The 12,316-nt window shown below is 49.4% G+C and overlaps 1 protein-coding gene across 2 annotated transcripts in view; it reads left to right on the plus strand.

Moving 5' to 3' along the window:
• The first annotated feature begins 6,241 nt into the window (after positions 1-6,241).
• CHRDL2 (chordin like 2) overlaps positions 6,242-12,316 on the plus strand; it is a 32,097-nt gene continuing 26,022 nt past the window's right edge. For both annotated transcript variants that reach the window (XM_043580252.1, XM_043580251.1), the window contains exon 1: positions 6,242-6,346. In XM_043580252.1, the coding sequence (XP_043436187.1) occupies positions 6,265-6,346 (82 nt within the window). In that variant the 5' untranslated portion in view covers positions 6,242-6,264. The remainder of the gene's footprint in view (positions 6,347-12,316) is intronic.

Here is a 12,316-nt window from a genome sequence, read left to right on the forward strand (position 1 = left end):
GTCTGACTCTCAGGTTTCAGCTCAGGTCATGATCTCGCGGTGATGAGATTGTTCCCGGTGTAGGGCTCATACTCAGTGTGGACCCTGCTTGGGATTCTTTCTCCCCCTTTCTCTCTTCACCTCCTCTGCTCCTGCGTGCACTCTCTCTCTCAAAATAAATAAATAAACATTTTTTAAAAAAGATAACCCGGAAAAAAACCTTTAAACTCTGCATATTGCTGGAGAAAACACAGAGATAACTGGTGGCTCTTCGTTCCCATCTTTGGGTGGGTACAGTGCCTGCCACCGTCTGGCTGTGGGACCCAAGTTATATGGCACCGTTCTCTGGCACTCTAGCTACATCTTCACAGACCTATGGACAGAAATCTCTGAGGACAAGCTGCTCTCCAAAGGTCCCCTGAACATGGAGGAGGCAGTAGCATAAGTTCCTTTGGCTTGGCTGGTGATGGCACTTGCAGTAGGGAGGCCTCTGGCCGGTAGCAGAGCTTAGGGTCTGGATGAAGGATGATCCCACTCTACCTTCCGAAGACACTTGTTTCCCTCGTGAGGGTCCTGTGAAATTAAGGGCTATGCCTTCCCTCATCCTGGTTCCTTATACCTCTCTCCCTCAGAATTTCTGTTTGCAGGCTGTTCTTGGAAGAGAGGAGGGCCCACTACGGTTAAACAAACAAACAAACCAAAAAAGACTTAGACATGTTCACGAAGCCACACTAAAAACCCATACAAATAAATACTGGTGAGCTTCAAGTTCGTTCTACAAACATTTATTTAAGCCAACTATATGCACAATATCTGGAGATTCAAAGGAATATGTCCTGAAGCAATAATAGGTTTTAAGTAAATGTTTGTTACACAGATAAGTAACTCTAACCTGGCTGAAGGGTGGGAGTGGAGTGGGGGTTGTTCAATTTACAAATAAATTAACTCTGACCGTTCCTTTAAATAAGACTTTCCTCCCACTGTACCTAAACTGGACCCAGCTTTAAAGACTCAATTTGTTCACATCATCAGGACATCATCAAGTAAAGGCAGTGTACTAGAGCTGATTCTAAGGACTCAGGAGAGCTAGCTAAGTGTTAAATTCTCAGGAATTTTGCAAGCTGGTTGTTTAACACTATCATTCTGAACATTAAATCATATAAACTCACAAGTAAGTTATATTCAAAACATTCAAACTCTTCAACCCCTAATTATATTCCTGCACTTCACCATCAGTGTTCTTGAAATTATTTACATGTATTGGACCCGCTAATGGAAATACTACATAATGGTGTCCTATCGTCAACTCCACATTCAGTGATGTCACATTGCTAGCCTGAAATTGGCCACGGTGGGAGTATCTACACCATGGAAATTGGCAACTGCTATAAACCAGGGCTTTTTTTCCCTTAGAGAGCTGGTTGTTACACATTTACGAGCACACCGATGTAGAGTCTATTATGTAGTCCTCTTATATTCACTCTTAGGTCAATCTGCTTTTAGAATCTTACTTACAGAATTAAGTGGACTGGGTTAAGAAGTCTTTGCTTTATGCTAATCTCTCTGATCCTTATCACTATGCTAAGTTTTCATAATCAAGGAGCCTATAGCCCAGGAGGAGGTCTTAGCCACAAATAATGTCACAAGAAGACTATTTGAAGGAACAAGGCTATTCTTCGACAAAACTTTATTTAGCACCTACTGTGTGCAAACCTGTGTGTGAAGGCTAGGGAAGATAGTAGTCTGTGTTCTCCAGGAACTCACTTTAGAGGAGGTGACATGAAACCTTTGATGATACAAGGTGACAAGTGGCATGTGCTACAATGGAGACACAGAAGCATGGAGCAAAGAGAAGCTAACTCAGACACCATGAAACAGACTTCAACCAGAACCTGGCCTACCAGCACCAGTGTCTCTCTTGTTCTCCACTGTGTCCCTAGCACCTAGCACAGTGCCTGGCACAGGGTTGGATGAATGAAGGAGGGAGCAGTTTTAACCCTGGAAAAAGTAAGGCTGCCAGATAAGAAAGAGTAGAGGGAGGGCATTAGAAAAACATAGCACATGCAGAGACATGGGAAGCAAAAGCACTCAGTGAGTTTGAAAAGAGAAAATATAATGTGGCATGACGGGTCCAAGAGCCAGAACTAGTAAGGATGCAAGTATGGAAGAGGAGTCCTCTGTCTCAAATCTCTAGAGAGTTCTCAAAAGACAAAAGGAGTTGGCTTACTCTCTGCATCCTTGGGGGCAGAGCTAGGGGCAGTGAGGGGAGTCACGGAGAATCAGATATCAGTTAAAGAACTTTTTTTTTTAATGTTTATTTATTTTGAGAAAGAGAGAAAAAGAGAGCTTTGCTAGCAGGGGGTGGGAGTGGGGGGGTGGCAGACAGCAAGAGGGGGAGAGAGAATCCCAAGCAGGCTCTGTGCTGTTAGTGCAGAGCTGGATGCAGGGCTTGAACTTAAGGACTGTGAGATCATGACCTGAGCCAAAATCTTGAGAGCTGAACACTTAACCGACTGAGCCACCAAGGCACCCCAGTTGAAGAATTGTCCAACAGTGCATTGAATGGTCTGCCTTGGAAGGCAATGAGCAAGTTCCCTAAGAAGGAAGCAAACAGGTACCAAACTTGTAACAAATTGCTATGGGTACTTTTTTTTTTTTCTGAATAGATTTTGGAAGAATTTATCAAGTCTCCTTTGTTCAAGGACAACCATCTTCCTGGAGAACTATCTTCAACAATTCTACAGAAGACTCAGAGATTTTCCTCAAATGCTTGCTTCTTATGTCAATCATTGATTAAAACCGAGGACAATAGGGGTGCTGAAGCCTCCCCCGTGAAAGAATAATATCTTTTCAAATCACTGAGGTCTTCACTCATCCACGAAGCAATCATTTATTCCATTTCTTTGTGTGTCAGGGGCCTTGCTAAGTGCTGGAAGTACAGATATAAATGAAAAAAGGCCCCTGCTCCCCACAGTACTGAGTGGAAATGCAAATATTTACTCCAAAATGCAAATAAATATTTACACGCCAGTAGCTACAATACAAAGTGCTCTGGGAAACACAAAGACCAAAAATTTGCTTTGCTTGGGGGACTCAGGGAAGGCCTTGGAGAAGAAAGTGACTCAGAGCTGACTTTTGAAAGTGAAAAGGAATTCACTAGATAGAGAAGGAGAAAGATGATGCAGGCAGGAGGAAAGCATATACAAACATGTGAAGGTGTGGGAAATCACAGCCAATTTGGGGAAGTGAGTAGTGAAGTGTAGGGTCGATGGGAGTGGTAAGTAGGAGCCAAAATGCCCACAGTCCTGAATCCAACGTTACCAGTTTTGGATTTTATTCTGTATATGATAGGAAACCAATAATTTTTTTCTGTTATTTATTTAATAAACTTTTCATTTTGGAAAGGCTTTTTTTTTTTATTTTGGAAAGATTTTAGATTCATAGAAGAGTTACAAAGATAGTAGAGTTCTCATCTAAGAACCCTATATCCTCTACCCTACTTCCCCCAATGCTAACATCTTACATAGCCAGGGAACCTTTGTCCAAACGAAGAAACCAAGATTGCCACATTACTATCAACTAAAGTATAGACTTTATTCACCAGTTTTTCCACTAATGTCCTTTTACTGTCCCAGAATCCAATCCAGGGTACCACATTGCATTTAATGTTATATATTTATCTATTTCCAATCATGGATTTTAAGGGGAAAGTGATGTGATCAGATTTGTCGGTCGAAATAATCAGAATAATTCTTAGGGCACACGGGAGGAACATAAATTGAAGGGGCCCAGGTTAGGGGTGGCAGCCTTGCTTAGAAGCTGTTGGCAAAATCCCGGTAAGGGATGACAATGGCCCCAACTCTGGGAGCAGTGAGGATGGAGAGAAGGATTGAGACATTTTGGGGTTTCATGGTAGAGACCTTTCCTGAAGTAAAATGGGCAGGATATAGGACAGGCCAATCTTAATTCGTCTCTTACAACTAAGACACGGATATATATGTATAGCAGACTTTAAATAAAGATGGAGAGGGGCACCTGGGTGGCTCAGTCGCTTAAGTGTCTGACTCTTGATTTCAGCTCAGGTTATGATCTCACAGCTTGTGAGAGCAAGCCCTGCGTCAGGCTCTGGGCTGACAGCACAGAGCCTGCTTGGGATTCTCTCTCCCTCCCTCTCCCTCTCTGCCCCTTCCCCATGCACACTCTCAAAATAAATAAACATCTAAAAATAAATAAATAAAGATGGAGAAAGGAAAAGATCTCTGACTCAGAAACTTGGGATGAGACTATTTCTGCAATTAAGCACTAAATTTAACCGCGCTTCCTGAAAGGCAAGGCAAAAAGGGAAGCACGATGACACGCATAGCTCTCATTAAGACTGGCCGGATTGGAGTGGGAGAAATTAAGCCTGAAGGGCACCTTTGGGGCAGACCATGCTTGTCCCTGATTCGGAGAGCCCCGGGGAAGTTCTGTCTCTGAGATCACTGGTTCCTCCCCCCTGCTCTCTGTTCTGGAGGGGATGGCCTGGCAGCACTTGGGAATGGGGAGCCCAGCCTTATCGCGGGAAGCTATCTTTCCAGAAGTGTGCAGAGCTAGAAATGATTCTCTACCAGAGTGGGATGTGGGTTGGCCTCCCATCTCACCTCTCACTCTTCTGGGTGCTCACCGGGCTTTCCAGTAGCTCTGCAAGAGAAGCTGGGCAGGAAGCTGAGATCCAAAGCAGGATGGATGAACTTCACCAAAATGGCCCAGCAAGCTAGGGAGAGAGCCGGGAGAGACCCAGGCTTTGGATTTCAGAGCCTGGGTGTTTCTTATCTGGAAAGCTCAAGCGTCCTACTAATTCATGCACTCATTCCACACAAGGTATGGAGCATTAATCATGGGTTTCAGGGCGGCACCCACAGGGAGCTCACGTTGGTGGGAAAGGTGACTGACAATCAGCTCTCACTGAAGAGGAATGAACGCGGTCATCACTCTCAGAGAGGTGGGAGCCTTACCTGCAGAGACAAAGGAGAGACCATGTCCTCCTTTGGGAGTGGGAGGGGGAAAGGTAGAGAAAGACTTCCAGAGGAAGGGCCAAGAATCCAGCTGGACTGGATTTCAACCTAGGCACCGAGCGTGTGGGTAGGAAGGGGAACTGGTAAGGGTATTCTAGGTGCATGGGATTACGACCCCTTCTTTTTGAGATGTGAGTACTTTGACGTTCATTACCTCATTTCATCTTCGCAAAAAGAAGTGGGGAGATATTAAGATCCGCATTTTAGATCCTGAGATGGCGTGTCCAAGACCACAAACAGAATTAAGAATGGCAAGTGTCCTGCCTGACTCCATCGAGAGTGATGTGCACGCACTGCCCAGAGCCCTACCCTGAGCGCCTCGCGGGTCCCGCAGCTCGCTTCGCCTCTCCCACCCGAGCATCTCATCCTTCCCCGCCCCCAAGTTTCACCTGAAGCCTAACTGGGTTGCGTCCTCCTGCTCTCTGGGCGCCGCGGGGAGTCAGGGGTTAAAGCCCGTGGCCCGGGTGGCCCCTTCCCCCTCCCCAGCCCTCTCGCCTCCTCTCGGCGCCGCGCCTGGAGCGTGCGTCCCAGAGACCCGCACCAGAGAGGAGGGGTAAAGTGGGCCTGTTTCTCGGGTGGCCAATCCACCGAGCCCGCGGTGCCCCAGAGGAGGCGCCAGCGCTAGGCCAGCGCCAGGCCGGGGCTGCCTGCTTCCCGCGGCAAAGTACAAATGCGCCCGAGCGCGGCGCCTGGCGCCCTTGGCGTGCACAGCCGGCCCGCGCTCAGCCAGCCCCCGTGGCCGCCGCGCCGTCGCCGCCGCCGGTACCGCCGCCCCGCCGGGCCCCAGGACCCCGCAGCCCGACCCCGAGCCCACCGAGCAGGGGGCGCCGGCCGATTCTAGCCCGCGCGCCGGGAACCGCCCGCTGCTCCCGCGCGCCTCGCCCAACGCTGCGCGCTCTGCAGACCCCTGTCCTCCCCGTCTTTCTCCTCCTCCCCTCCCTCTCACCTTCTCCTTTGCTTTTATTGCTTTCCCTTCTTGCCGTACCTTCCTCCATCTCTCCATCTCTCTGTCTTTCCTTTTCCCTTGTCCTCTTTCCACCTTCCTCTTATTCCCACCTTGGACCTCTCTTTCTGTTCTCACCGCCTACTCGACCCTTCTCTGACTCTCCACTGTAGCAGCAGCCCCCCTCTGGTTGCTTTTGTGCCCCTGTGCCTCAGTGTCCTCATCTCAGTTTCTCCCGACGCCCCTCCTGGCTCAGCGCCTGGCGGCCTGGCCCCGGGGGAAGGAAGGATGGTTCCCGAGGTAAGGGTCCTCTCCTCCTTGCTGGGACTCGCGCTGCTCTGGTTCCCCTTGGATTCTCACGCTCGAGCCCGTAAGTAGGGGAGGGGAGGGCTGGATAAGCAGAGGAGGGATGCGAGCCCCTGGGATGTGCAGGGAAAGTGCCAGGACTTGGGACCCCACACTGTTCTGGCAGCCTTCCAGGCAGCACCTGTGCGGGGAGAGTGGAGACTCCTCTGCCGACCAGTATGGGCTGATGAGTCTGGGATACTGGGGGGAACTTGGCAAAACTCAGGGCCAGGGGGCCTGCTGCCAGGGACCTGAGGACAGGGGGACTGAGGGCAGTGGGAGAGAAGGCAGGACACTGTGCGCATGTGTGTAGGCTGGTGGTGGTGCTTCATATTCTCAGCAGAGAACAGGGTATGTTTGGCTGCAAGGGTGTGAAGAAGGTGATGGAGATGTAAAGACTATTGTAGTCAAAGGGAGCCAGCAAAGAAAGAAGAGCTCACTAGGTAACCTCATTCTGTTATCCGCTGTGATCCTCACGTGACTCCCAAGAGGTGGGTACTATCATTTGCATTTTACAGATGAGAAAACTTAGGGTAACAGAAGAAACTTGCTGAAGTTTACAGAGCTAGTAAGCCATCCAACGCCAGAGCTCTCCAATTCCAAATCCTATGCTTTCCCCCTTGCCGCACAGCAAAGCATCTGGAAGGAACCCTGATTTGGAGCTGTAAGACCCTGGGAGGCAGCAGGGCACAGGGAGATAGACCAGTCTTCACTATCCCAGATCTTCTGAATACCGGCTGATGGAGGGCACCTCTCTAAGCCTCAGTTTCCCAATCTATAAAATGGGAGTCAAAAATCCCAGGACTGTTGTGAGAATTAAATCGGAGAAAATATAATAAAGCAACTAGCTGGTACATGGTAGCGTCTTAAAAAAAAAATCAGTTCCCGAATTCATGCTTCTCCACTTAGACAGTGTAACCTCAAACAGTTTATATAATCTCTCTGCAGCTCAGTTCTCTCACTGCCTCTGCCAGAGGCTCCTGGACCTCCTCTGCATCCCCAGTCTCTTAGAATACTGTGAGGATGGAAAACAAAACCTCTGAAGCTCTGTGCTGTGTAACCTGGAGCAAACCACTGCCCCTCCTTGTCCTCAGTTTCTTTATCAGGTATTTCAGGGTTTGAACTAAACTCCTTCCTTCTCATCAAGAGAATCTTGGTTTTGTACCCCAGGTTCCCAACTCCCCGCCTAGCGCTCTGCCCTCCCCACAGCTCCACTCCCCCATTGCTGCCTTTCTTTGGCACATGACTTTCCTGAGCTGGCAGTGCTGGATTTTGTTTCATTCTTGTCTCTGCTTGTGAGGGCAGGCTGCAAGTCTGGTCGTCTCTGGGCTGCCCTTAGCATGAGACTCATAGAAGTCCTTAGTAACAAGTAATGGAAGGAACTCTGTTGGGTTCAAGTCCTGCCTCTGCCCCTTAGCGGCTGTGTGACTTCTCATAAGTCACAACTTCTCTGAGCCTCGATTTCATCACCTAAGACACATACTTACCTGGAACCCAAACAGTTCTTGGGAGGATTAAGGGAAGTGACTGTGTTCAGTCAGCCAGCACAATGCCTAGTACTCAGTAAATTCCTCCTCCCCTTCCTTGGGCCCTGGAGGTTTCCTTCTAACACTTACCTGTTGTTTCTTAAAAGGGACCTAGTACAGAATGCCCTTAATGCCTGCCTCCCTTCCTCTTGGCACATCGTTCTTAGCTCCCAAGGTGTTTCTCCGGGTACCGTTGCCCCTGATGTATCTTGGAAAGATGTCCTAGAATCACATCGTTGTGCAGGATTGCTCTTGTCCTACCCACACCCCTGCTCTTGGCCTCCCATATCTTGTCAGGCCTTCACCACCTTGCCAGGTCAAACTTCTTCCAGCAAACTTTCCCTGGCCACCTGATCCACTCTGCTCTCCTTCCTCTGTGCCTCCACTGGCCTTCAGGCAGTGTCTTAGGGAGAGACACACAAGAAAACAACTCAGAGCAGACTTGAGTTAAAGTGAGGTGGACTGGCATTCAGAGGGGTATGTTCAGATTCTGGGATGTCAGAGCTGAAAGAGCCTTTGAATATCACCTGCTTCTGGGGCACCTGGGCGGCTCAGTCGGTTGAGCACCCGACTTCAGCTCAGGTCATGGTCTCACGTTTTGTGAGTTTCAGCCTCACGTTGGACTCTGTGCTGACAGCTCGGAGCCTGCTTCGGATTCTGTGTCTCCCTGTCTCTCTGCCCCTCTCCTGCTATGCTCTGTCTCTCTCTCAAAATAAATAAACATTAAAAAAAATTTAGAAAATTGTCTGCTTCTACCCCCCCCAATTTTCCTATAGTTAAACTGGAGCCCAGAAAGTGGGAGTGACTTGCCCAAGTTCACACAGCAAATTTATTAAAGAATAGATTTGTTGCTTATGGGTTGTGTGAATTTGAACAGATCACTTCCCTGCTCGGAGCCTCACTTTGTCTAGTGCTGAAAATCTATGAATCTAGGAACAATCCTATTCTTTTTTTTTTAAACGTTTATTTATTTTTGAGACAGAGAGAGACAGAGCATGAACGGGGGAGGGGCAGAGAGAGAGGGAGACACAGAATCGGAAGCAGCCCAGAGCCCGACGCGGGGCTCGAACTCACAGACCGTGAGATCGTGACCTGAGCTGAAGTCGGAGGCTCAACCAACTGAGCCACCCAGGCGCCCTGGAACAATCCTATTCTATAGTCATTTGCCAGAGTCCTATTTGGAGGTGTCTTATGATGGTTCTTGTCTTAGTTCAAGTAAGATCTAAGGCCCGTTGTACATAAGAAATCTCCTGGTGACACCTTAGGTGCTTTCAGAAGTGATACCAACGGATGGGAATTCTCAAGTCTGTGTCATGTCAGACTCCTGAGGTGGCTCAGCCCTGCGGAATGCCAAAGGCCTGTGAACACACATGGCAGTTTGCTCCTCAGTTACAGTGCAAAAAGGCTATTCAAACAAAGGTTATTCTGTCCTTGGCTCCGTTTCCAGCCACAGATTGAATTCAACCCGGACTGAGTCTCAGCTCTGGCCACAGGCTGAGCCCTGATCCTCAAAGCCCTGACCACGGACTTAACCCCGATTCCAGGTCTGTGACCTGGTCACTGACTGGTACTGACCCCAGCCCCAGGTGAAGACACATACATGTATGATGTTCGTCAGTTTGGGTATCCATTTCTCTGTGGAATGAGAACCGGCCTAGTATCTTGACTCCCTCTCCGGTGCTCTTCCCCCTAGGTCAGCGCCTCTTCCTCGTGCTCCTCCCTTACTATTGCCACCCCCTTCCACCCGCAAGGTATCCGGCTCACTTCTGCTTTCTCTTCCCTCCCGCTGTCCAGTCCTGCTTTCAAGAGACAGTCAGTTATCAGGTAAAACCATCAATTGCTCTAGCCTCTCTCCAAAGGTGATGTGAACTGTGGGAATTGAGGCTTCTGTTCCCAAGTGACAGAATCCCAGACTGCAGAAGCAGAGATAGGGCAGGAAGGGAGCTCCCATCGTATGAAGTAGTACAGAGGACAAACTTGGAATCAGAAGGTCAGGGCCTCAGCCTGGCTCTGCTACTAATTCCAGCCACGCAGACACCAGACAAGTTGCCTTTCTCTCCCCCTCAGTTTTCCCAGCGGTAAAGAGAGATGGTTGACCCCAAGAGACAATCATTGAGGACACTTCTGGCTTTAATATCCCGTGATTCTAAGACTCTAAGATCCAAAGCTGCTGTTGCCTTGATTCTGAGCCTGTTCTGGGCTTCGGGAAAGGAAGTCAGGGTGTTTAGGTCTGCAGCCTGTACTCCTGTCCTGCTAGGGAGGAGTCAATAGATCCTCAGACACCAGGAGTGGCCCCTCCAGTACTTAGGAGGCCTAGAACAGTGGGTGTGTAGGGGGACCCACCGGCAGGGACCCTGCCCTGCTTTTCAGCTTAGTTGCATCCCCGTCTACCTGTCCAGATTTACACAGGGGAGGGGGACCCCTGAGTGAAGGCTTGACATCTGGCTCCAGGCAGGCCCCTCTCTGGGTCTGTCTAGGTGGTTCTGCACTTCCTCACTCCCACCAGTAGAGGTCTCTGTCTCACTCACTGGCTAGCTGGCTGCTGAGCAGGAGCTGGGTAACAGCTGCGCAGTTGTTCCAGCTGTTGCACCTGTTCCAGGACTGGCCTCTCAAGTTCCCCCAGCCACCAGCCATGGCGCCGGTCTCTGGGAGAGGGATCCTGAATCCCTTGGACTCCCAAAGAAAAGGACTGGTGTGAGAGCAGTGCCCCTGGGAGATGCAGTGCTGAGATCATTTCAGGCAACCCCCTGGAGGGGATCTCATCCCATCCCAGAGAAGGCGGTTCCAGTCTTCTTATGTTACCCATTCTTACAGCTGGGATTCTTCCTTATATCTCACCTGGATCCTTTTGTTCGCAATTCAAAGCCATTTCTTCTGGTCCTGCCCCCTTAGGGAAGGGGTGTTCCTATAAGCACCCCCCTCAGATCTGAAGACTGCCACTGGAGTTTGTGCTGGCATAAATCAATGATCTTAGGCAAGTCCCGGCCTCTCTTCTCGGACTCAATTTCCACATCTGTAATAAAGGATTGGATGTCATCTCTCAGTCCCTAACTTTCTAAGATTCTGTGAATCTAAGTATCTATGTCCAAGGCAGAACAGAATGTAAACGGTCTCATCTCTGCACCCCCACCCCCTCCCCGACACTTGCTGGTAACAGAGCTGCCTTTCCTGGTTTGACAGGTCTCTCATTTCAGGTCCTCCTGTACTCCTGAACATCCATCATGTGCCAGAGAAGAGGAGTCAGGTTCAGAGAAGTGAGGGCCCTTTCCCTGGGTCATACAGCTTAGCTACTGAGGACCTGAGGTTTTCACTTCTGATTCCCTTAGGAGGCCTCCCCCGTTGGGTGCCAGTGCCCAGAGCAGAGCTTTTGTCTTAGAGGGAAGCAAGTTTGTTTGCATGAAAGGGAACTATAAATAAATAATGGCTGTGTGGGCGCAAGGGAAAAGATGTAAACTTTCTCACATTCCTGCGCAGCTGGCTCGCTCAGGTTTCTTGAGTTCTTGCAGGCTGGGGACAGGCCAGCCACAGTCCCAGGCCTCTCTCCTCACACCCCAGATCCCCTGGTCCCTTCCAGCCTCCCCTGCATCCCAGAAGCTTCTTTTTGGTTGTCTTTTCTGTTTCTTCTTGGAAGAATTCCCAATCACACTACCCACTCCTAACTATCCCCTCTGAGGCCTTTATAGCATGAGAGTTTCAAAGCAGACTGTGGGATGACCTTGGATGGAACAGATTGGAAACTTTGGCTTACATGTGAAGATCATGGAATTGCTCATCCCCTTACCTACCCGGGCTTCTGCCCTTTTTTACATGGTATTTGGCTTGGGAGTTTAGATGGTGAGGGCTGGAAAGGGGAGGTCAAAGGCTAGTTCCGGTTAGGTGGCAAGGTCAAAGTGCTAAGGGTCAAAGTGCTAAAAGTGCTATCTTACCACATGATGAAGTATTTTCTTTGTTAAAGAGGTTTCCAGGATTAAGGACCACCAATCACCTCCTCTTCCAGAACTTCCCCTCTCCGCTGACTCAATTCTTTCATGGCACGTTCATTTATCGAGCACCAACTCTGTGTAGGACCTGTGCAGAGCACTGGAGACCCAAAAAGTAATGAGATGTGGTCCCTGCTCTCAAGAAGCTCACAGTTTAGTAAGGAAGAAGAATGCACTTAGTAAGTACTTCAAACCCAGTGACAGGAGTTGTCACAGAGGGCTGAACTCAGTTCTGTGGGAGCCCTGAGGAAGGACTGGCAGCTGGCCTGGAAGGGTGGGGCGGCTTCACCGAAAGGGCAGCATCTAGACAGGCTTTTGAAGAATGAGAATGAGTTGGCCAAACATGGAGTTGGAGAATCACATTCCAAGTGAAGGAAACAGCATGGGAAGGCGCAGAAGTGCGAAAGAACCTGGTGGGGTGGTGAAAGAGTGAGAGATTCAACAAGAGGAGGGGAGGCTGAAAACGAGGCCACCACTGACAGTGTTGCT

Source organism: Prionailurus bengalensis, chromosome D1 (genome assembly GCF_016509475.1).
Source record: "Prionailurus bengalensis isolate Pbe53 chromosome D1, Fcat_Pben_1.1_paternal_pri, whole genome shotgun sequence".
NCBI classification, from domain to species: domain Eukaryota; kingdom Metazoa; phylum Chordata; class Mammalia; order Carnivora; family Felidae; genus Prionailurus; species Prionailurus bengalensis.